General features: G+C 54.6%; 7 protein-coding genes across 7 annotated transcripts; 5 read left to right on the plus strand and 2 right to left on the minus strand.

Moving 5' to 3' along the window:
• Positions 1–4,564: 4,564 nt before the first annotated feature.
• On the plus strand, positions 4,565–6,823 carry MAM_06988 (forkhead box protein L2; the record flags this gene model as incomplete). Its single annotated transcript, XM_040825786.1, has 1 exon — positions 4,565–6,823. The coding sequence occupies one exon, from the start codon at positions 4,565–4,567 to the stop codon at positions 6,821–6,823; it is 2,259 nt and encodes a 752-aa protein (XP_040676169.1).
• Positions 6,824–7,766: 943 nt separating this feature from the next.
• Positions 7,767–8,653, minus strand: MAM_06989 (DUF1649 domain protein; the record flags this gene model as incomplete). The annotated part of the gene is made up of 3 exons (XM_040825787.1): positions 7,767–7,954; positions 8,048–8,380; positions 8,575–8,653. 3 exons carry the CDS (start codon positions 8,651–8,653, stop codon positions 7,767–7,769), a joined length of 600 nt encoding a protein of 199 aa, XP_040676170.1.
• A 1,072-nt stretch (positions 8,654–9,725) lies between these two features.
• MAM_06990 (Peroxin-3 family protein) lies at positions 9,726–11,506 on the plus strand (the record flags this gene model as incomplete). The annotated part of the gene is made up of 3 exons (XM_040825788.1): positions 9,726–9,883; positions 9,983–10,383; positions 10,467–11,506. 3 exons carry the CDS (start codon positions 9,726–9,728, stop codon positions 11,504–11,506), a joined length of 1,599 nt encoding a protein of 532 aa, XP_040676171.1.
• A 559-nt stretch (positions 11,507–12,065) lies between these two features.
• MAM_06991 (Sybindin-like protein) lies at positions 12,066–12,684 on the minus strand (the record flags this gene model as incomplete). Its single annotated transcript, XM_040825789.1, has 3 exons — positions 12,066–12,169; positions 12,269–12,562; positions 12,648–12,684. The coding sequence occupies 3 exons, from the start codon at positions 12,682–12,684 to the stop codon at positions 12,066–12,068; spliced, it is 435 nt and encodes a 144-aa protein (XP_040676172.1).
• Positions 12,685–13,379: 695 nt separating this feature from the next.
• On the plus strand, positions 13,380–15,764 carry MAM_06992 (CMKK2 protein; the record flags this gene model as incomplete). Its single annotated transcript, XM_040825790.1, has 6 exons — positions 13,380–13,507; positions 13,589–13,670; positions 13,773–13,922; positions 14,010–14,406; positions 14,502–14,911; positions 14,970–15,764. The coding sequence occupies 6 exons, from the start codon at positions 13,380–13,382 to the stop codon at positions 15,762–15,764; spliced, it is 1,962 nt and encodes a 653-aa protein (XP_040676173.1).
• Positions 15,765–18,049: 2,285 nt separating this feature from the next.
• On the plus strand, positions 18,050–19,932 carry MAM_06993 (nonribosomal peptide synthetase 3; the record flags this gene model as incomplete). Its single annotated transcript, XM_040825791.1, has 4 exons — positions 18,050–18,204; positions 18,251–18,745; positions 18,838–19,310; positions 19,379–19,932. The coding sequence occupies 4 exons, from the start codon at positions 18,050–18,052 to the stop codon at positions 19,930–19,932; spliced, it is 1,677 nt and encodes a 558-aa protein (XP_040676174.1).
• Positions 19,933–20,182: 250 nt separating this feature from the next.
• MAM_06994 (non-ribosomal peptide synthetase) lies at positions 20,183–21,751 on the plus strand (the record flags this gene model as incomplete). The annotated part of the gene is made up of 2 exons (XM_040825792.1): positions 20,183–21,043; positions 21,173–21,751. The coding sequence occupies 2 exons, from the start codon at positions 20,183–20,185 to the stop codon at positions 21,749–21,751; spliced, it is 1,440 nt and encodes a 479-aa protein (XP_040676175.1).
• Between the last annotated feature and the right edge of the window lie 210 nt (positions 21,752–21,961).

A 21,961-nucleotide genomic window follows, 5' to 3' on the forward strand; every position in this document is an offset into this window, starting at 1 on the left:
TCTCTACTTGATGTGCGCTCTCTACTTGATGTGCGCTCTCTACTTGATGTGCGCTTGTAACGTGGCGACTGGACTTGAACAAACATACAATCACGACACGTAGTGCTACATATAGGTGCTCGAGTAGTTACATCAACTCCGTCTTGGGGTCACCACGGGACAAACGCCAACGCATGTCCGATTTCCTCCTTTCCGATGCCAAGTCTGGGTGGGGGAGGGGCGGGCAGGCCACCTTATCAACGACGACCAAATCAGTATGTTTGGTGTCGGCTGCTGGGCTCTCGGCGCCGATGCTTTTATCCAGACAAGATCTAAACCTGTCTGCGGTCTGCATTGCAAGTGAGACAAGGCGTGATTACGTGCCGATTGAGAGGCGTTTTCAGCACTCGGCAAGGCGGCGCGGATGTGGAATGCGACAAGGAGGGGCAACATTGAGCGCCTCCGGCTTACGTGCAAGCCGCCCGGGGCTAGCTGTTGAACGGCCGGGTGCCAAGTTCAACGAGGTAGTTGACGATACTGGGACTCGGGGTCTGTCTTTGTCTTTGTGCGGATGCGCATGCGCATGCCGGATTCGGCAGAGCGGCGCGTCTGGCTGGCTGATTCATGATGTTGGAAGGGGACGTGGGAAAGTGGACAGTGGAAAGGGGAAAGTGGAAAGCGAGGAGGGGGAGGGGGATGGGGATCTGGGAGTGATCCGAGGAACATGCAGGTACGGAGTACATACAGACGAGCGGTGGAGTTTGTAACTACGTTGGGGGGAGCAAGCGAGTGGGCCTACGGAGTAGAGAGGGGAGAGAGGGAGAGAGAGAGAGAAACAAAGGACCGAGAGGATACCGAGGGTTCCTTGTTCTCGAAGAAATCAACGTCAGGCGTTGGATGGGACGGCGGTCCTTGGATAGTCTTGTTCTGCTGAGTAGCCGGAATGGCCATGCTGCCGTCACGTCGTTGCGTGACTAGTGGCAGATTTGGATGGATGGGCCTTTTCATGCACGAACCCGAGGGACTGGGCTTGACACGGGCTTTTTGGAAACGGTCTCCCTGTCGGCATGGCTGTGGGAAACATGATCCCTGGTTATAGTGCTGGTGACTATGGGGTGCATGGTCCATCTTGCCAGCCCTACGGAGTACAGCCAGCCTACAGGACCGGCGCGGGTCTGGGACCGACGAGAGGGCTGCTGAGGTTGAGGTTGTTTGACAATGGGGGGGCAGGGATCTGGGATTTTCTGCTGGGCTCGTTTCGACGGCTGCTCGGGGGCTTGGAGGGCTGAAAAGAGAGCATTCTGTCGGACATCGAGATCGCGCCAGCTCTGGTTGCTGGTTGCTCGACGAGTGGGCAGACACATGATGGGAGTCGTACTAACTACTCCATGATGGAGCCGCAGCCATTTACGGAATGAGGACCAGGCGGTCGATCGAGGCCATCGGCAGGCAGGCTAGGAGCAAGTTGGCCCTGCTGATTGATGGATTTGCTGGGATGGAGGGTTGGATAGTCGAGTCGTCGTCGTGTCCTCGCCCGTCCTCGCCCGCAGAGGGTGGGTAGTGGCAGTACGGAGGACTAGGAGCATTCATGCCGCTTCTTTCATTCCTCCAAGGCACATGGAAACATCGCTCGAGTGGTCATGAGGCGGTCCTGCTGGCGGCCGCTTGGACCGGGTCTCTGGAATGGGCTTCTGGGCCAAAAGCCGCATCACGAGACGGCCCAATTTGAGCCTTGCGCCTTCTCTGTCTCCTCATTTTTGGAAAGGGGGGGGGCCAGGTTTGCTGGCTGGCCTTTTGGGAGATTGGAAATACGAGGCGGGAAGTCGATCGATCGTCTTCCTTCCCGAGCTGTTCTGGAATGCGTTTTTCTTTTCTTTCTCAGTCCGGCCCGAGGCGAGAGAACAACTCGTCATAAAGATGCACTAATTGTGATGACGAATTTCCGCCATTGTCTGCACGCCGTGACTGCTGGCAGTGGGATGTGCCATCTGCAGCAGAAGACGGATGCTTCAGCATCGTCATCAGCCGGCGACGGTGGTGGTGTCGGGTGGGTTGTTCTGATTGGTTGGCTACACGCGTAAAGGTAAACAAAGAACGCGTCTCCCCAGACGCGTCCGCCTTTTGGACCGGCTTCCCCTCCTTTCTGGGCGGCCGACTTCACGCGACCCGCCACGACGACACTCGAACATCACGGCCACGCTGCGACCTGGATGCCGCTGAACGGTGCCATCCCGCCCTCCGCTCCGCGTATATCCGGCCGATTGCCAGCCAGTTAATCATCGGCGACCCCGCCCATCCCTGACATTCTTCTCAATTAGTATTGCTCTGTGGTCCATCATGTGTCAAGTTGAGCGGCCTCCCTTGGGCCTTGGGACGATTATCGTTGTAGTAGTAGTAGTAGTAGTAGTAGCAGTAGTAGTAGCAGTAGTAGTAATCGCGAACTGCCAGGCTCGCAAATGACAGGACGAGGTCTCTGGGAATTACTCAACCTTTTCTCCACTTGGGATATGCGATTTGCTGTGTGGTGAATGGCAATGTCAGACATGTGTCTTGCATCTAAGTCGCAAAACGGCCCAAAAGTGGGCAAGAGGAGGGAGCCAAGATTGACGTGGTGGGCGGTGGTTTCGTGTGGCGTGCCTGTCCTTCTCTTCGCTCTCGCAAGCCACGCCAAGTACATGTCAGCGACTATCATCGTCATTGACATTAACTACATAGGGACGTACCCAGCCAGGTAGATTGATATGTCGATACGTGCGCGGCCTCCATCCACTTGGCGCGTAGAGGAACATTGAAGCGATACGGCGTGACTGCTGGTGGCGAGATGAGGCGAGGCCCGTAGGAACTTGTCCATCTTCAGTCTTGGATGTCAGCTCTTCGGAAACGTCACGGTATCTTGAGGACGGTGAGTTGGACATACGTACATACATTTGGCGAAGTAGCATCGCATCCAACATCCAGCGTCTAGCAGCCAGCAGCCAGCAGCCAGCAGCCAACATCCACCAGATGAGACGCCGCGCTTGCAGTGTGAGCACGACGGCGCGGCGTCCATGCCAAAGGGACTCGTCGAGCGCATGTGCTTCGGAATACCGGATGGATGCATGAACCCATCCATAGCGGTGGTCACAAACTCGAGTTGCGCCATAGGCCCGTCATCGCTATCATCGACCCATCTCGTTCATTCCGAAACCCCGCTCGAGCCCCCCCCCCCCTTCCCTTCCCTTCCGCCAGCAGGCTTGCCAGCCTACGTACTCCGCACAACATGTACCGTGATGATTAAGATTGTGAGCGAGTGCACGGGAGGGCGGTGCGTGTCCGGGACGCCGAACCAGCACCGCAGGGCAGCGCGAACTCGACTCAAATCCCCCAGAGGAGAGGGGGGAGGGGAGTCTGCCAAAGACATTTGGCCGGAACTTGGCCCTCGCGGCGCCAAACGCCAAACGTGTGTCTCTGGTTCGCGCTCTGGAGATAGCCTCAACTTTCAAGTCCATCGACGCTCGGCCAGAGACACCCCTGATCTTCGTGTCAGCCTAGAGCGCCTCTCAGCCAATGGCTTGCCCACAGCGCCCCATCTAGGGCCCCACCCGGGTCGAACCTGGTCGGACCTGGCCAGACCTGACCAAACCTGGTCTGCCCGCCCCACCTGCGCAGCGCTTGAGGTCGATGTCGAGCCCCGAGCCAAAGTTGCAAGGTCCTGCCTGTCCTGCCTGCCCTGCCTGCCCTGCCTGCCTTGAGCCTCCCGCACCGCCATGCGATTCATCAATGCTCAATATCGAGCATCCATGAGGCATTGATCCATGAGCAATTGGCGCATCCATGGAACCCATAGCACATACCTACCTACCTCTTGACCTTCCTTCGTGCTCCGCCGCCCGGCGTAGCGCGCACAAGTACCGCTGCTAGTCCTTCTTTATACCCGGGTAGCCTTTTTTGCCCTTTACCTTTCAGTCTCCCCCATCCCTTCCCATCCCCTTCCTTTCTTCCATCTAATCCTTCGTTTCTCTTTTCCCTCTCTTGCCGCCCGTTTTCTCCAGCTTCAACATTTGACAGCCCTCGACGCAAAGAAAGGACACCCGTTGCTGTCTTTTATTTTTGACCCTTTTGCTTGCCTTTGCCAGAGCACAAGACGAAAGAAATTCGTCGCTAGTCGTGATCGGCTCTGCTCTATCAAATCACGACGCGTCAAATCCACCGCCCTTTCGCCTCCAACGCCATACAACCATCGGCAATCATACCCAAAGGCCAATTCTCAAGGCCAGCGTCCGCGCCCTGCATTCGCGACCCACACTCAATTTCAGAGTACAGCTTCATTCAAGTACGTGGCATCTGTTCTCGGCCGCTCTTCTATCCCTGTATATATATATGTTTTTACTTTTGCTCTTTTTTTTTATTCAAACTTGCCGTCCTGCTTCATCCAATCTCTCTAGCTCCTGGGCCAAACTTCACCCTTGAGTGCGCACCCGGATAGCCGTTTAGCCTCCTGGACTTGGCTTGACTGACGACTTCAACACAGACTTGGACCTCTCGCTCCGACATTTGGCTGTCAAACACGCGTTCAGCTCCCCGCCTGCAGCTCTGTTCGGCCACAATGGCCAGAGCCACGCCCTTCTCCGGCCCTAATGAGCCCCTACATATATTCCAAGACAACGTTTTCGATCGAAGCGTTCCCATGACGAGCCACGCCCCCATGCCTTCGGTCACAAAGCCTGCTCGTCGCCCCTTGGGAAGCTCCAACTCCAACGTCATTCTCAACCCCCCGACGGCCCATAGCACGAGCCTATCGCCACACAAGATGAGGTCATCGTCACCACGATCGCCATTGAAAACATCCTCGCAGACCAACAAATTGCACATGGTGTCGATGGCGCCACCAATGGGCAGGGCGCCTACCACAGATTCATTGCAGAAGAAGCCTCAGCTGTCCAAATTCAAGACGGGTCCCCAGCGACCACAAGTTGACATGCTTAACTTTGGAAAGGAGAACATCCACCCGCAGATTTTTCCTGCCCCGCCGACAATCAACCTGTCCGTCGAAAGCTATTTCCAGAAGCCCAACGGCAAACGAGGATTGATGGATGCTCCTCAAATCAATGACTCGAGACCGGTCAAGAAGACCAAGTCGGACATTCCTGCCCATGATTCATTCCCTCCCATTACCGACGACGGAACAAAGCCGCAGCACAGCTATGCTCAGCTCATCGGAATGGCTATTCTTCGGTCGCCTATGCGGCGCCTCACTTTGGCCCAGATTTACAAATGGATCAGTGATAACTATTCCTTCTACAATCCCAACGATGCTGGATGGCAGAATAGTATTCGACACAACTTGAGCCTGCACAAGAACTTCATCAAGATTGAGCGACCCAAGGACGATCCTGGCAAGGGTAACTACTGGGGCATAGAGCCTGGCACTGAATTCCAATTCCTTAAAGAGAAGCCCACGCGAAAATCGGCACCTACAGCAGAGAACATACCAGTCATGTCTACACGTCTCGAACCATCCGGATCAGCCGCGACCCCCTTCCAAGAACCGACGCTTCCCCCGCCAGTCCCAATGCATCACACGACGCTCCCATCCCTGCCAACCTCGCAGGCTACGCAGCCCACGCAGGCGGAGCTCTCGTCCGATGCCACGATCCCAATCTCAGACAACGCCGGCCCAGAAGATGTAGCAGACAAGATTGCGGACAATGATTTGCCCATCGAGTCATCCCTCTATTCGCCATTGCCTGCCAACATGCATTCTTCTCCTCCCGTCTCGAGACACGCCGAGGCGCGGAGTGGCACTCCACCTCCCATGTCTCGAAACCCAGCTTCCTCGATATCTCGATCTCATAAACGGAAGTTTGCATCAATGGATGACAGTGGTTACATCTCGTCATTGGAATCCTCTGCAATGCGACCAAACCAAAAAGCTCTGCTCCTTACTTCAGAGGCTGATCGGCCTCGCCTTACCCGTGGTCGTGCTGAGGAGGAAATCGCTCGCATTCGAAACTCGAGTCCCCTGAGCCCGACCAAGTCTCGGTCTCTGACCCTTTATGGTCCCGTGTCATCCTCACCCTTGCGGCAGTCAAATGACCAGCATCAGACACTTCCACCGTTGACGCCCGTCGTGACAATGAAGCCTCCCGTCCGACCACCCCCTTCAGCCTCGCCAAATACAAATTTGCGCATTCACCGTGATAAGGTCCGACATATGCTGCAATCGCCACTGCGACGTGTAACTGGAATTGGAGAGGACAGCATTCCGTGGAGTCCTGCATTCAACCTGGACGATTCTGTGTATGCCTTTGATGACATGGGAATGACATCGACTGAGTTCGACATTTTCCACGACTTCACCTCTATGGATGATCATCTCTTTCCCAGCATCGGCTCAGTAGATGCTGGTTCCCCAGTCAAGCGTTCAGCGAAGCGGGCTCGGTTGGACAGGTCTGTATCGACGTCAGCACTAGGTGAAATTGCAAACTCGGTTACGAGTAGTTCGGTCACCTCTGTCCCGTTTCTCAAGGTCTCTGAGCACTCACCGTCACGTTTCCTGGAGACACCTAGCAAAGTATTCGAGGGCATGGGCTCACCGTCCAAACTATTCCAGCAATCACCATCACGGCAGGGTTCCCCAAGCAAATTCTCTGCATTGTTAGGGCTTGCAGTCGACAATGACTGGCCAACGCTGGGCATTGATACCAGTGACATTGGCGCTCACAGTAGCAGTGGAAACACAGACTTCACCGGCCTAGATATCTTGCAGGGATTTGAGAAAATTGGATCTGGATCACAGTCTTCACGGCCACAACAAAAGGGCAGTAAGCCATCGCTCAGTCGGAGCCACACTACTGCTTTCTAAATTGATACGGAAGAGCACAGCATTTAACGTCTGAAGATCATTTTTATGACACTAATGAACTGATGAAAGGGAGGATTTGTACTCTGAGCTGCCGCGGTCTGTTCTGATGCTATCAGCAAACCTGTAAGGCAAATGTAACTCAGACGAGAGAGAATATTAGAAGTGTGGATGTTGGTCGGGAACTCATTCCCGACCGGAGCTTCGCAGCTGAATTGTCACGTTAATGATGCACATACGGTATATGTTGAGACTGGGCGGGGGTTGTCTTCTTCCTTTTTCGGCTTTTCTTTCTTCTTTCTTCTTTGTTCCCTTTCCCTCGTTCTTCTTTTGGTGCTGGAATAGCCACGATGATTATTATCAGGTCTCTTTGCTCTTTTTTTTTTTTTGGCACATTTTCATTTTGGCAGGTCCGTCGGTTGTTGGCCGGCGACTGTCACCTTGGGGCGCGGCTTTCTTGCTTTAACTTGTATTTGGATGATGGGAGTCAGGAATAGCAAACTAGAAAGGGCACGGCTTGGACGAACTGTTGTACGCTTGGATCGTTATTAAGATGTTGTCACTAGAAACGTTGCGGTCTCTTAGGGAATTATATGACACATCTACATTATCAACTGAGGTCAGGCACCGTTGCCCCCGTGTGATGGGTGATGTAGAGAAGAGTTGTGTCAACCAAGGAGGGCTGGCGGAGGAACGATGAGCACGGAAGTGATGTAGAGGCGTGGTTGGCAATGGATTCGTGTGAACTATGGGGGTATCTATTTCAAAGCAACATGCGCCATTCCATCCACCAACGCCAGATTTGGATGCAAAAGCATGGCATAATATGTACAGGTGGCCTTGGCAGGTCAGGTATATCAGGAATCAGACGATGGTCTCCTCAGCAGGATAGTGCTGTATATCGGGGGTTTCTCCGTGCTCGCCTGCAGTCCCTGGGAGGGGAGAGCTAGTAGATTCTCATGCGGGAGGCCCAGCCCGTCTCTTTTTGATCAATGTTAATCTTGAAAGGGAACGGATTGCCACCCTGCGCGGTAATGGGCGGGATGTGGTCTTTATGGGCGTTGGCAAAGGTGACGATTTTCATGACGGTAGTGAGAAGGGTTTGTTCCATGGCACGCCGGACTTTGGCTCGCTCTACGAGGGAGGGCGCACATTAGCTTTGACCGGGGGGGGGAGAAGACGAGACAAGACAGGAAGGAACGCAAGCGAGGTCGAGGCGAGGCATACCAGTTTCCGTCCTGGGCTCGGCAACGGTCACCTTGAGCGTCCAAGTCTCCCAGCAGACCTCCTCGTCGCCGCGGGACAGCCAGGCCTTGCGGCGGCGCTTCTCGAAGAACTTGATGGCGACTTGACCGCGCCCTCCGCCATTGGTTGCGGCATGGGTGCCGACGCCGGAGGAGCGTTCGGCGTCGAGTTGGCGCTCGAGAGCTGAGGCGCGCTGGTCAATCATGGTTTCGAGCTCGTCGTCGTCGACGTACGGGAGAGTGAGGTCGAGGACGTCGCGGGTGCGGGGCGTGAGGGAGGGGAAGAAGCGTGTGAAGAAGATGGTGTGGAGGATGCCTTTGTTTCGCGTACGTGTTAGCTTGGGGCTCTACTTTTTTAAATTAAAAAAAAAGCAAAAAGCAAAAAGCGACAATCATCGGCCGAGAGAGCCCTGAAAACGGGCCCCCGGAGGCAAGGGGGGTTATATTGCGACGTCGTGCGAATTGGAGCGTCGGGGGCCACGTGTGTTTTGGCCGTGTGTGATGGCTGACCTTTGACGACGTCCCGGACGGAGCGGGGATCGGTAAATACGTCGAGTATGAACTCGGGCGGATCCTTCTGCCGGTCCATGGCGGGTAGGGTTTTGGATATTCGGGGATTCAGGGCGGCCGGGCTGCGGGTTGGGCGAGAGGCAAGGGAGCGTGTGTCCGGCACGGAGCTCGTCGAGGTGAGAAGGGCGCGCGGAGAGGGGGAAGCTGGGCCGGTATTTATTGCGAGGTAAGCTGGTTTGGCGGGCGGACAAGGCGGAGTTGGTTGGCGCAGGTGGTGGTTCTTGATCAGCCGCGACGTCAGAGCTTGGTTTGGCGGGGCGAGGGCGGGGGGTTCGGTCGGTCGGTTGGACGTTCGTCTAGTTGATCTGGCATCGAGGGGCCAGGCCAGGCCAGGCCAGGCCAGGCACGTTTGGGATGGACCGGGCTGCCGGGCTGCCGGGCTGCCGGGCCACGGGCAGCAGCGTTCGACTCGGCCATCCGTCAGTGACGGAATCTGGCGTCTGCACCAGGCATTTGTGGGTTGCGTGCACATGTGCAGCTGGCGGGCTGACGGCGCTGCTGCAGCCCAAGAGAAAGCTGGCACTGGCACACCAGTGGTGGTGGACATTGAAGGCTGGACTGGACTTGCCCAGGCGCCGCGTCCTCCCCCCAGCACCAGCCACATCCATGTCGGGAGTACTCACACTCACACTCGCCACAGTCCAGCACCGCTGCATGTGTACCGAGGGACCCAGGTAACCAGGTACCCCGTCCAGCCTTCACCTTCTCTTTCTTCTGTGCAGCAGGCCTCGGCTCCCCCAGAGCTCCCATCCCCCAATCCGAAATAGTCGAGGCCGGAGCTGCTTCTTCTACTCCGGACGTCTTGGCTCTTGACCACATCGACCCAGCCCTTCTTCACTTTCCTCTCCTGCAGCACATCTCCGTCACCTCTGATGTGTTTTCCTCCCTTTGTCTCTCCTTCTTTTCGCCCCCGCCTTTTCTGGCTCACGTTTTGTTTGCTCCCACCCGGTATTTCGAAAATTGCCATCACGAGAGTCGCTGCTTGCGCCTGATTAGATTATACAACACCTCGCGTTTGATGGGCACGCCTTGCCCGCCTATTCCATGGTCCAAGTCACCAATATTTCCTAGTTCCCCGTTCCTCGTCAGCCATGTTCTCGTCCGCGCGGCGCTGGCTACGCAACAACCGGACGCCCATTGCCATCGGAGTCGGCATCGCCGGTGCCGGATACGTTGCTACCCAATATGTCTTGAACAAGATCAATGATGCGCGTGAGCGCATGAGCAGCGATCGCATTGCCAAGGAGAAGTGTGTGCCTCCAATCTTTCGTGTCCTCCATCCGCAATTCCATGGACTCATGTTGGCAAAGCTTTCTACACAATGTGCTGGTGCTAATTGGCATCACAGCCTCCGACGACGATTCGAACAAAACCAAGAGGACTGTACATTTACCGTCCTTGCCCTTCTCCCTACGGCTACTAGCAATGTCATGAGCGCCATGAACACGGAACAAATCACGTACGAGATCCAGCAAATCAAAGGCTCGACAAAGGGCCTGAAGACCGGCACCGCCGAATCAACGACCAGCCCGCCCAGCATTGCCGATACTACCATGACCGAAGAAGATGGCAAAAGCTTGGCTACGTCCACCAGTATGCATAGCGAAAGTGGGATTCATGCCAGCCAGATTGCCTCCCCTACGCCCTTTTCTGCCGCCGCTGGTCAAGACGGCCGGCAGGACGGTGCCACTGCGCCGAGAGTGTCCCGCAAGACGAAGCGACAGCTTTGGGATGACTTGACAATCAGTGGTGGGTCGAGGCTGTACTGTACCCGAAATCAAGTCTGCACATGATTGCTAACTGGTATTCCTGTCACTTGCCGTCATGCACAGCCGTTACTAGAGCCTTCACGCTCATGTACACGCTTGCCCTTCTCACCATGTTGACCCGCGTCCAGTTGAATCTCCTTGGCCGCCGAAGCTACCTGTCCAGCGTTGTGGCTCTCGCCACTGGTTCTCAGCAGGCTACCATCAGCCTCGAAAACAACGACGATGACAATCCAGAGCAGGCCTACGGCAGTGACTTTGACACCAACCGCAAGTACCTCACATTCAGCTGGTGGCTCCTGAACAAGGGTTGGATCCAGGTCATGAAACGCGTTGAAAGTGCAGTACGAACTGTCTTTGACGGCCTCAGCCCCCGCGACCTGGTCAGCTTTGACCGATTCAGTGATCTCACCATGGAAGTCCGCAAGCTGGTTGAGGGTTCCACCGCGGATGAGCGTAGACAGACAGACTGGCTGACCTTCTTGCTCCCTCCCCGCGATCAGGAGGAAGAGGTCATTCGCCAGTCCGGCATCCTGGAAGACAACTCCATGCAAGGCGGCGCTGCAGCTGAGCCATCGTCTGCGGCACTTCGAAGGCTACTTGATGAGACTGCTGACTTGATTGAGTCACCTTCCTTTTCGCACGTCCTCACTCTTATCCTGGACGCCGCCTTCGAGGCGCTGGTCGACAAGAAGCTGGCCACTGAAGCTTTTGATCTTCCTTGCCAGTCACCATTCCCGCCTCCCGAATCGATGGAGCTCCGTCACTCCAAAGTCGTCCTCCTTCCCAAGATCTTATCCGTCTTGACACGCCAAGCCCACGCCATTGGCAACGGTGTACCCAATGAATATCTCCAAGAGATGGAGACGGTGCGCGCCTTGGAGTCTTTCGCCGCTGTGGTCTACTCAAGTAATTGGGAAAACGAGATCCGTGATGAGGGCATCATGGACAGCGCGGTGAACATGAGAAGAGGAGAAGCGGACTCGCAACTCATTCAACACCTAGAGCAGAACAAGCAGACGAGTGTGGGAGAGAGCATCGTCATGGTTGATTCACGGGGTGGGTTTGAAGATGCGTGGGATAAGGCGATGCAGCAGAAATCATAACCGTGAGATGAACGGTTAAGTATCGTTTCGCCTTGGCATTTACGAAGTAAATTACAATCACGGCCAAGTGGTTGGGCTGCGACTTTTTTGGGGCGTAATGGCGTCACGTACGAATGAATGGCATTGGAGTAGGCTTATAGTCAATGTGGCATGGGTCATTGCTACCGGTAGAACATGCAGCATAGTTGGACTCTAATTCAAGTTTCTGGCATCTGTCTTTTTCATAAATGAGAAAAATATAGACCCCAGGCCATGCAATGTGCCATCCTTGACCAAGGAAACGAGCCTTGCAGTTGGACATGGCGATTGAGTTCTGGATACCTACTTGTGGCCGATGTCGAGCACGGCATGTGGCGTACCCACCATCAGGAATACCTACCAAACGGCAATTTGGCCCGCCAAACGGGCTCAGGCATCTGAGACCTGTGGCACGAGATACGGCCCCGTCGTCCAGTGTTGACATGGACAAGACGGAGATCTTCAGAACCGTGACGATTGTGCCCGGTGCCGGAATCGGCCGTCTTGGACATCTTGCTGAATTGCACCCCTGGCTACGTCTTCACATCAAACCACGAACAAACTGGTCCAAGCCCATCTCAAACAGCTCATTGTTGACCCCCTCGCCGCCTTTGTGTTCAACAGGGGCCAGCGGATTCTTGACAACTACAGAGGGGTGCATCTTGTCAGGAAAAAAAAAAAATTCAACGGAAGGAGAGAAAGGATAAACGAGGCAAAGAATGCAGAATGCTGCAGGGCACGCACCGTACTCGACCCAGAGGTTGATATATATCTGGTGCAGCACGTTGCGCATGCTCGGCGATCCGGTGTCGGTCAGCATGACGAAGCGCAAATTGGCGGGTGTCTCGTAGTAGTGAAGCTTGTACTGGCCGGTGCGGTAGGTGATGAAGGCGTCGTCGTCGCCGCCGAGCTTGCGGACCATGTTGCGCAGGGAGAAGACGGTTCCGAAGATGAGCTTAGCGTCGTCGGAGGCACTGTTGGCGGTGCGCGAGGAGGGCCGTTGGGCAGGGAGCCATGACTTGGTGTATATGCATTCGGCTGGTGATTCTGATTAGCGACGCTTTGGTTGTGGTTCGGCTTGGTTCCGAGGATGTCACGCCCCGGGGGAGGGGAGGGGGCGTACTGTGCCGGTCGAATATGTAGAAGGAGAAGACGGCCATGGTGGTGATGGCGGGCGAGGACGGAGGGTGTAGGGAGCGGTGGTGAGAAATGGGCGGAACGAGAGATGGCGTAGAGGGATCGACGAACGGCCTCGCGGGCGAATTCTCGGTGCGGCGGATGTGGATGAGTGAATCGGCGGAGGAGGTCGTTTAAGATGTTGGTGTCGCGCAGCGCAGGCAGAAGCAATGGGCCAGTGACTTGGTGGTGACTGGTTGAGGTGCGTCCCGAGCACCCCGCCCCCAAGGGGTCGACCCTCCGTCTCTTCTCTTCAAGTACTTGGCCAGACTGATCTTCACTCGCCTGCTTGGCCTTTCGATGATTGCGCCTCCATGGGCACATGGATGCTGACCCGCCGCATCTTCTTCTCGCGTCTAGTACTCGAGCAGCCTCTTTTGACAGCTGTTTGTTTCTGAAATTTCATTGCCTCCAGTCCGGCGCCGCTGACGCCGTGTACGAGCCTGAGAGCCGTCTATATTTCTCCATTTCCACGGGAATCTTCGCGGCAACACCCGCCACCACCGTCCAGTGAATTAGGCGTGAATGGGTTGGCATCGGCCTTGATCTCCTCGTGGCAGCCTCCCCTGCAGCCTGATGATGCATGGTTTCCTTTGGAGCAATTCGAGCCACTTGCACACCTGGTCCGCTTTGCGCAACAACCTAAAAAGCCCAGCACCATCGATCTTTTCTACTCACCATGGTCACCAATGCTACGACTCCCATCTCTCATGAGCCAGATGCGACTGGCCTGCGTTCGCCTCGGTTGACTGTTGATAGTGTTGATGACAACGAAAACACTATGGATAGATCACGACCAACTAGCGTGTAAGTCACCGGACGATTGACATCTCAAACGAGAATCTCTCCACGTGGTTTGAAAAAACTAGTTAACCATTGGAACATCAGTTCTGAGCCACCTGCATTACACGACTATTCTAGTCCTATGAGACAGCATAAACGAGCCCCCAGCGCGCATAGAGAAATAAAGGTCAGTTCTCTCGAATCCAGCATGTTGCTCCAGCAGTGGTTTCATCTCGTTATCTTATTGTGTGGCATGAAAACGCAACCTGACCTCGTATTCGCCCAACAGGAAACTCTAGATGCCCGTGTTGAGTTTACCAGTGACGAAGTTGACGGAAGGACGTATCATCGCATCAACCAGTACGTCATCGTCGAAGAAATTGGTAGGGGCTCGTACGGAGCTGTCCACCGTGCTACCGATCAGTTTGGCAACGAGTTTGTAAGGTTTTTTTTTTGGGGGGGGGAGGGCTTCTTTAATCCGTCTCCACCCTGTAGGACAATCATGCACTAACACATCCCGTTGAAGGCTGTCAAGGAGTTCTCAAAAAGTCGGCTGAGGAAACGAGCACAGTCTCATATTCTTCGTCTTGGACCGCATAACTCACCTGGTCAACGTCCTCCACGTCTTCGTGGAGCTGGTGGGCCATTATCACCCCAACTGACTGGGCTACGGGCCGGCGAGGAGAATGATGCTTTGTTTCTGATTCGAGAGGAAATTGCCATCATGAAGAAGCTCAACCATCCGAATCTGGTTCAGTTGATTGAGGTCTTGGACGATCCTGAAGAAGATTCCTTGTACATGGTCATGGAAATGTGCAAGAAGGGCGTCATCATGAAGGTAGGGTTGGATGAAAACGTTGACCCATACGACGATGAGTCTTGCCGATACTGGTTCCGGGATCTACTATTGGGCATCGAATATTGTAAGGTCTCTTCCCTCTTCTCCACCGTTGTCGCCGAAGTCAAGTATTCCAATGTGTTGTGATTTTGGGGTAGGGGGGCTAACGTTTTTCGGTAGTGCATGCCCAAAGGGTCGTCCACCGTGACATCAAGCCTGATAATCTATTGCTTTCAGAGGATGAGGTTCTGAAGATTGTTGATTTTGGTGTTTCAGAGATGTTTGACAAGCCCGACAACATGCGAATATCCAAATCTGCCGGGTCACCTGCATTCATGCCGCCAGAGCTATGTGGCAAACACCAGGAAGTCTCCGGTAAAGCAGCAGATATGTGGTCTATGGGTGTTACTCTCTATTGTCTCAGATACGGCAAAATACCGTTCAACCGCCCAACCGTCCTAGAAATCTACGAGGCTATAAAATCAGATGATCCCCCCATTCCTCAAGACGAACATCCTGCATTTGTGGACCTGGTGAAGAGGATCCTTGCCAAGGACCCTAAGAAACGGATCCCAATGTCCGAATTGAGAGTAAGAATTGAATACGAAATTATGACAGATCTTGTGCTAACACAATCATCCTCTACAGGAACATCCATGGGTCACTAAAGGAGGATCTGATCCTCTACTGTCTGTTGAAGACAACTGCGAGCATATTATTGAGCCTCCAAATGAGCTTGAACTGAACCGAGCTTTTACCAGGAAAATGAATCATTTACTTTCCATGATGAAAGCGATTCATAAATTTAGGACCCTCCTGGCGAGAATTCGAGCCAGGAAAAACACTAGCGTGACCAGCTCTTCGACATCAGTCCAGTGTGTCATGTCAGAAGGCGAGTCATTCGATGCGGCCGACGATAAAGCCAAAGCAGAAGAAATAGAAGCTCTTTTGGCCTGTCGTCGGCACCTGCTCAGCCAACAGGATGAAGGTTCGGACAAAGGCCACGCTGGAGAGATTGGCGATCAGGAGCCTCTCCTCCTCGGCATAGGCACTGGCGCGCGAGATGCTTTCTCCTGGGACGAGGCTACTCCAGACGTAGTGGCCGACTCTCCGACCGCAGTTGATTTCGACGTATACGGCCGAGCTTATGAAGAAGCCGTTAAGCAGAGGAAAGAATCCACGTCATCGAAGAAACCCACCATGTACTTGACCAAGTTCGTCGAAGCAGGAGGAGACTACCTGAAAATGGAAAACTTGGTAGAAGGCACGGTTCCATCGCCATCCAGTCTGAAGACTGGGTTGAAACAAGCTACCCATCTGTTGAAGGATAACTTGTCTTCTGATCCGGGGGTCAAACTTGCCGAAATTATCGACAGGGTTGCATTGTCCATTTCTGGGGCAGAGAAACGTTTGAAGCAACCCGAGCCAGAGCGCCAGACGTAAAAGAGCCTGGCCCAGTCGACTCGAGCTGCTATACTACCCCGTATCCGATATCTTGGCAGTCTAGCCTGCCTTTTTTTTTTTTTGGTGTGCTTGGGTAGATTCCGAAAAACCCAAGCACTGCCGATCTTAGTACTACAAAAGAACAGGCATGTGAAGCGAGGTCTCAATTTCGATTTAGTACCTCAGCCCTGAGGTTTCGGTCCCTTGAGAGTCTAGACTGAGGGGGGGCAACATTGCAAGCCTTTCAAAAGAAACAGTGAATGTGGTTATCGACAAAGCACAGTCTCCGCATTAGAATACAAGGCATCAATTTTCCGAAAATTCCACCGACTCGGTCCATCACGATTCGAAAGACGACTTGGATGGTGCTCTTCACAAGTGGCATTTGCTGCCATGTCAAACACGCAGTCATCCAACAGATGTCAGGGATGTGATTCATGCCGTTTGCCACGGAACCAGGCCGATGGGAGCAGCCTAATCTCTGGGGCCGGAAACCTGAAACACTTGGATGCGAGAAACATAGCACGACGGTCCTAGGATGCGCGACGTCATTCATACCCAGGGTCTTGTATGGGACGTGGCTGTCTAGGAACTGCCACATGAGGCTTTGTGTCTTCGTCTTTGTTTTCCACCTTATCGATCTAAAGGACAAGAAGATGACACTGTCGGGTTTCAGACAAGGGTTATATGTCGTCACAAAAGATTTGAGGTAACGGGTAAGGTGATAGAAGTTTGCAATCTCGATTCACCAATTGTCGTATTAGCAATGCTAAGTGGTGTAGCTCGAGAGTCGTCGTTCCCAGGAATTTTCGCATGCCTCATGTCACGGGTCTATCAGCGAGGCTGACAAGTGGAATGAATCGATGGATCAGTCGACCAGAGTTCGGGGAACTACGACGGCGATGTGGTCTTTGCGACGGTCCGGCGGCAGGCCTTGACTCTTGAGCCATTGGATGTGGTTATGTACGGAGTAGTACACGGTACATACGGAGTCTCAGATGCCTCGGCACGGGGTTTGATGTCATGTACAGTAGGAGGAGCATCTCCAAGCATCTGGCTGGTTCAAGTAAAAATGCTCTTTAGCAGCTGGTCAATTCAAAAATATAGCTCATGCTACTTGTGTATGTAATATCGTGACCCTCGTGATGTGGCGTTGAGCTAGCTGCAGGGGGCCGCTGGGAGGGTCCCCGAAGGCCCGAAGGGGGTAAACGGACAGCAGATGAAAATGCTTTTGGCTCCAATAAACTATTTGTGGTATTGGTGTACGAAAGCTTAAGGCAACGTACAATTGCTACCATCTGTGGCATCTCGTGGGCGGAAACGTGTATAATCTTCCATGTATCAACCATGGCTAGTGGCAAGCTATATAACTATGTGCCCGTGTGGATCACGTGATAGTAATTCGAAAAGGTCTGCCACTTTGCCTACCCTAGCTAGGTCAACATTTCGCTGGCATCAGGGTCTAGTATTACCTGGCTAGTTAAGCTAGCGACCTGGGAAACTTGATATACATTGTGTAAATTTAATTCCAAATTTCTTACTAGCTTCAAAGTTGCTATTACGAGGCGCTTTATTTTTTAAAGTTCCTTCTGAGCCACGTAATTGATCAAATCTTTGTGAAGCGACCTCTTTAGGTCGGCGCGAAAAAGTGGGGCGAGCACCTGCAGCCGCACGGCATGACATGACATGTCACGTGTCCGGATTGTCGGCCGCAAACTTGCAAAACTTGTATTCTGAACGGCACACCTCTTGCATCCCTTGGTTGGAACTTGGCATGCAGTGGCACCGTTCCAAATCGCTCTACATGGGCAGTCAAGCACCGTCAACTCATCTGGTTGCTCCTCGCATTTCCGTGGCTTCACCGGCGCCACGGGACTACGACGGCGCTACGGCTTTGTTGCACGGGATTACGACTTTCGTCTATACATGCGTCTAGCGACGCAATGTGCCGGCAGCTCAGCCAGCTAATCGAAGGAGGGACGCCGTGCATCGGTCGTCATCTTATGATCTGGCGGAGCATCAATGGTCGGCGGGAAACATGCAATCTGTCCCCATGAATATCCAGTCGGAGCCTGGGAAGCCAAATCCTGTGATACGATGTAGGCTGTGACACGATGTAGGACCGGCCGGTGAAAGAGCAGTTGCTGAGTGAGTGGGTCAAAGGTGCCTGCGGAGTTCGTGGTTTTGTACGGCGCACGATAGCCTCCGAGGTTGCCAATTCCATGAGCCTCACGGGAACGCATCTGAATACTCCAACGACGTCTGTCCACAAGCCAAGAGTCACAATGACCACCATGGCCGCGGAACTCGACTCCCACTGGACCATCAACATGACCAACGCTGGTGCTGTAGCATCTCGAGAGTATCAAGAGATTCAGGCGTCTACACCTATACCTTTGGACAGAGACACCGTTGATGTCAAGAAAGCAATGGAAAAGTCGTCTGTCATAGGTACACCATCCAATGGCGATACAATAGGTGACCAGACCTGGAGGGCCTGCCACCGGTTGGCATCGGGCAGGCGACCTGGAGCGGATCTGGAACTGGAACAGAGTAGTTCCCGCTTCAATCGAGCGATGCGTTCACGAAATGATTGAGGAGCGTGTCCGAGAGCAGGCAGATGCCCCGGCCGTGTGCTCACTGAACGAGCGGTCTTTTGTTCCCGAGACGGTGGTCGGCGTCCCGTCTGGGCGATGTTGCTACACCATAGTGGCATTCTTGGCCGTTCTCAAGGCCAGTTTAGCTTATTTGCCATTGGACGGGAAGCTACCCGTCGCCAGGGTTGAGATGATACAGTCCTCGGCGGCAGGGCAGAAACCCGTTCTGGTAGGGCAAGACGTTGGCGTGCCGGCGCTGAAAGACGTCGAACCCGTCCGAGTCAAGGACATTCTTGACGAGAATGCTGCCGCGGTCAAGGAGTGGACATGCTCACAGTCGCCGTTGGATGCAGCAGGACCAGGACCCAACAGCAACAGCCTTGCGTACGTCGTGTTCACGTCTGGGTCGGCTGGCAAGCCAAGGGCGTCATGATCAAACACGGCACTATTCTTAGAACATGCGGCACTATTCTTAGAACATCCAAAGGGGGCAACTTCAGGGGCAGCCTACGGGCTGCGCCCGTCATGGCCCACATGTCCAGCATCTCTCTTGACATGTCCACCGCGGAGGTGTATCCGACCATCTTGAATGGAGGCACTCTGGTCTGCATCAGAACGTGCGAGTTGATGGAGAGTGCCGTCGTGGTCGGGATTTTCAAAAGGCACAAGATCAACAGTCTAGTCCTAACACCGGCATTGCTGCACCAGTTTCTAAGCCATTACCCTGAGGTGTTTTCGGCCATTCAGACCGTGTGGGTGGGCGGCGATGTAGCTCGACCAGAGAACCTGCGGCGCTTGAGGCACGAGATGATGACGACGGCACACGGGCGAATTTTCAACGACTACGGCCCAACTGAAAACACTTGTCTCAGCACCAGCTACGCCGTGCCCGAGGATGATGGCATCTTTGCAAGTGGCGTTCCCATCGGCCGTGCCGTTGACAACTCGGGTGCGTACGTCGCTGATGCTCTCCAGAGACCTGTGCCTCCTGGTGTTGTTGGGAACTCGTGGTGACAGGAAATGGCCTGGCCAGGGGCTATCTTGATCCACGGCAGGACACGGACGAGCTCATCAAGGTCAGTACGGGTGGCGATGACAAACTACGGGCTTATAGAACGGGTGACCTTGTCCGTCGGCGTCCAGTAGATGGACAGCTGGAGTACCTTGGCAGGTTGGACGGACAGGTGGAAGTACGAGGTCATCGCGTCGAGTTGGGAGAAATCGACGAGGCCTTGCGCGGGCATCATCTTGTGAATGAGGCAGCGGCGGCCATCCAAGGTGATGTCGTTGTCGGGTTCGTTACCCTTCGGAACCACAGTGGAGATGACGAAGAAGAGGAATCGCGGCTCGTGAAGCTGTGGGAGGATTCGTTTGACGCCGACAAGTATGCAGAGGCTGATGCCACCAAGCTCCGCAAGACCGGGCGAGACCTCCGCGGATGGACATCCATGTACGACAGGCAGGATATTGACGAGGCCGATGTGAATGAATGGCTCCATGATACTATACAGCTGATTCTCAACGGCAAACCCGCAAGCGGCCAGCGAGATGCGCAGTCTATGCGCGGTTGACCTTCAAAAACGCCGGATACAGAGTGCAAGTCAGTTGGGCTCGTCAGTCGTCTCTGCGCGGCAGCCTCGATGCCGTCTTTCACCGGCGTGGCTCGCACCATGGCGTCGCCGCGGACAGGTCTAGCGAGATGGGAAGTGTCCTGTTTGCGTTCCCACACGATGACCATGGACAGTCGAGTGTCTCCCTCAGCAGCCAGCCTCTACAGATGCAGATACGGGACAAGGTGCAGATGGAGCTGCAGAGCATGCTATGCTGCGAGCGAAACCGCCCACGTACATGGTGCCACATAGAGTCACGGTGCTGGACTCGATGCCGCTCAACGACGGCGGCAAGATTGACCGTGGTGCACTCAGTAGCCGGCCTGTGGCCAAAGGAACACGCCAGGTGCGCAAGAGGGAGGTCTCCTCAGACGTGGAGCGCAAACTGCAGCAGATTTGGGGCCAGGTCCTGAATATCGATGCCGCCACCATCTCGGCCGACGACAGCTTCTTCCGGCTCGGTGGCGACTCTGTCACGGCAGTGCAGGTATCGGCCACGGCTCGAGCACACAATCTGAACATTGCCACGGCTGATGTTGTACAAGATGCGGTGCTACACGAGCTCGCAGCCGCTGTGGCCATGACAGACCCCATGGTGACGCAGACACGGACACGCGACCTGAAAGTCGCCGGCGTCCACATGGAACCAGACGATGGTGAAGCATTCCCACTGAGTCCCGTTCAGAACCTCAACATGTACCTGGAGCCAGGTCCGACCGGATGCTTCGGTCAGAGCTTCATGCCGAAACTGCGGGACCGCGTCGCCTTTCCCGCCCTGGCCAGGGCATTGGAAGACGTCGTTTCGGCTCACCCAATGCTTCGCGCTCGTTTCAGCCGTGGCGATGGCGGGCAGTGGCAGCAACGCGTGAGCGACGATGTTTTTGGCTCATTTCACCTTTGCAAGGAGGCGGGCATGGCAGGCGGCAAGGACAAGCAAGGCGAGGCGAGCAGTATTCGCCGATGCCGTGAACGCTTTAACTTGGAAACTGGACCAATGCTGGCTTGTGTCATGTTTGACGGGGACGAGTTTCAAAGCGTCTTGATCGCAGCGCACCATCTAGTCGTAGATCTTGTATCGTGGCGCATTTTACCTCAAGATTTGCAAGATTCCCTGACCAGGAAAGAGGACGCTGCTAGGTTGATGGCGCAACCCACGACGAGCTTCCGGTCCTGGACTCTTCAACAGATGCGCCACGTCTAGGAGAACTTGGCCAGCATCACACCCGAAGAGGAGCATGTTGACGGGCTCTCCGTGCCATACAGGGGAGTGAATCCCGAAGCGAGCACGCGAGGGGCAGAAAAATCCACCACGTTTCCTCTCAGCGAGTCCCATACCGACACGCTCCTTGGTGCGTGCAACGACGTGCTCGACACTCGCCCCATCGAGGTGTTGATTGCCGCTCTCGTGCACTCCCTTGCCGCCGTCTTCTCGTCTTCTCTGATCGTGCACCTCCTGCCGTCTTCAACGAGGGTCACGGCCGCGAGCCATGGAACCATCAACTCGACCCCTCTCGTACCGTGGGATGGATGGTTCACGACCATTTGGCCGGCTGCCAAAGTCCACGCCGTGGCTACGAACCTACCAGATACGATACGGCTCGCCAAGGACCATATGAGAAGCCAGCCCAAGAACGGCTGGTCATACTTCGGCTCTCGGTTTACCGACGCGCCCAAGGTCCCGGTCAATGCGGCCATGTTCCCGGTAATAAGACTCTGGACTCCTGTTATTCCAGGAATCTATACGGTATTGCAAGCAATTTCCTTGTTTGCCTTGGAGTAGTTGCAGTGCTGGTCTTTGTCATGGTCTGGGCCAGATGGCCCGGCCTGGCGAGCGGGACATGGCACATGGCCTACCTCTTGGTCGACTACTTCGTACCTGTGTAGAGTCCCATGGCTCCTCGGGCTGGTCCACCACATGGATCTACGGTCTTGGCGACGAAGGCGTCAACGTGGAACGAGCGGTGGGAATGCCTCGATTTGCTCCTGATGG

The sequence above is a fragment of the Metarhizium album genome (assembly GCF_000804445.1).
Source record: "Metarhizium album ARSEF 1941 chromosome Unknown scaffold_26, whole genome shotgun sequence".
Classification (NCBI taxonomy): domain Eukaryota; kingdom Fungi; phylum Ascomycota; class Sordariomycetes; order Hypocreales; family Clavicipitaceae; genus Metarhizium; species Metarhizium album.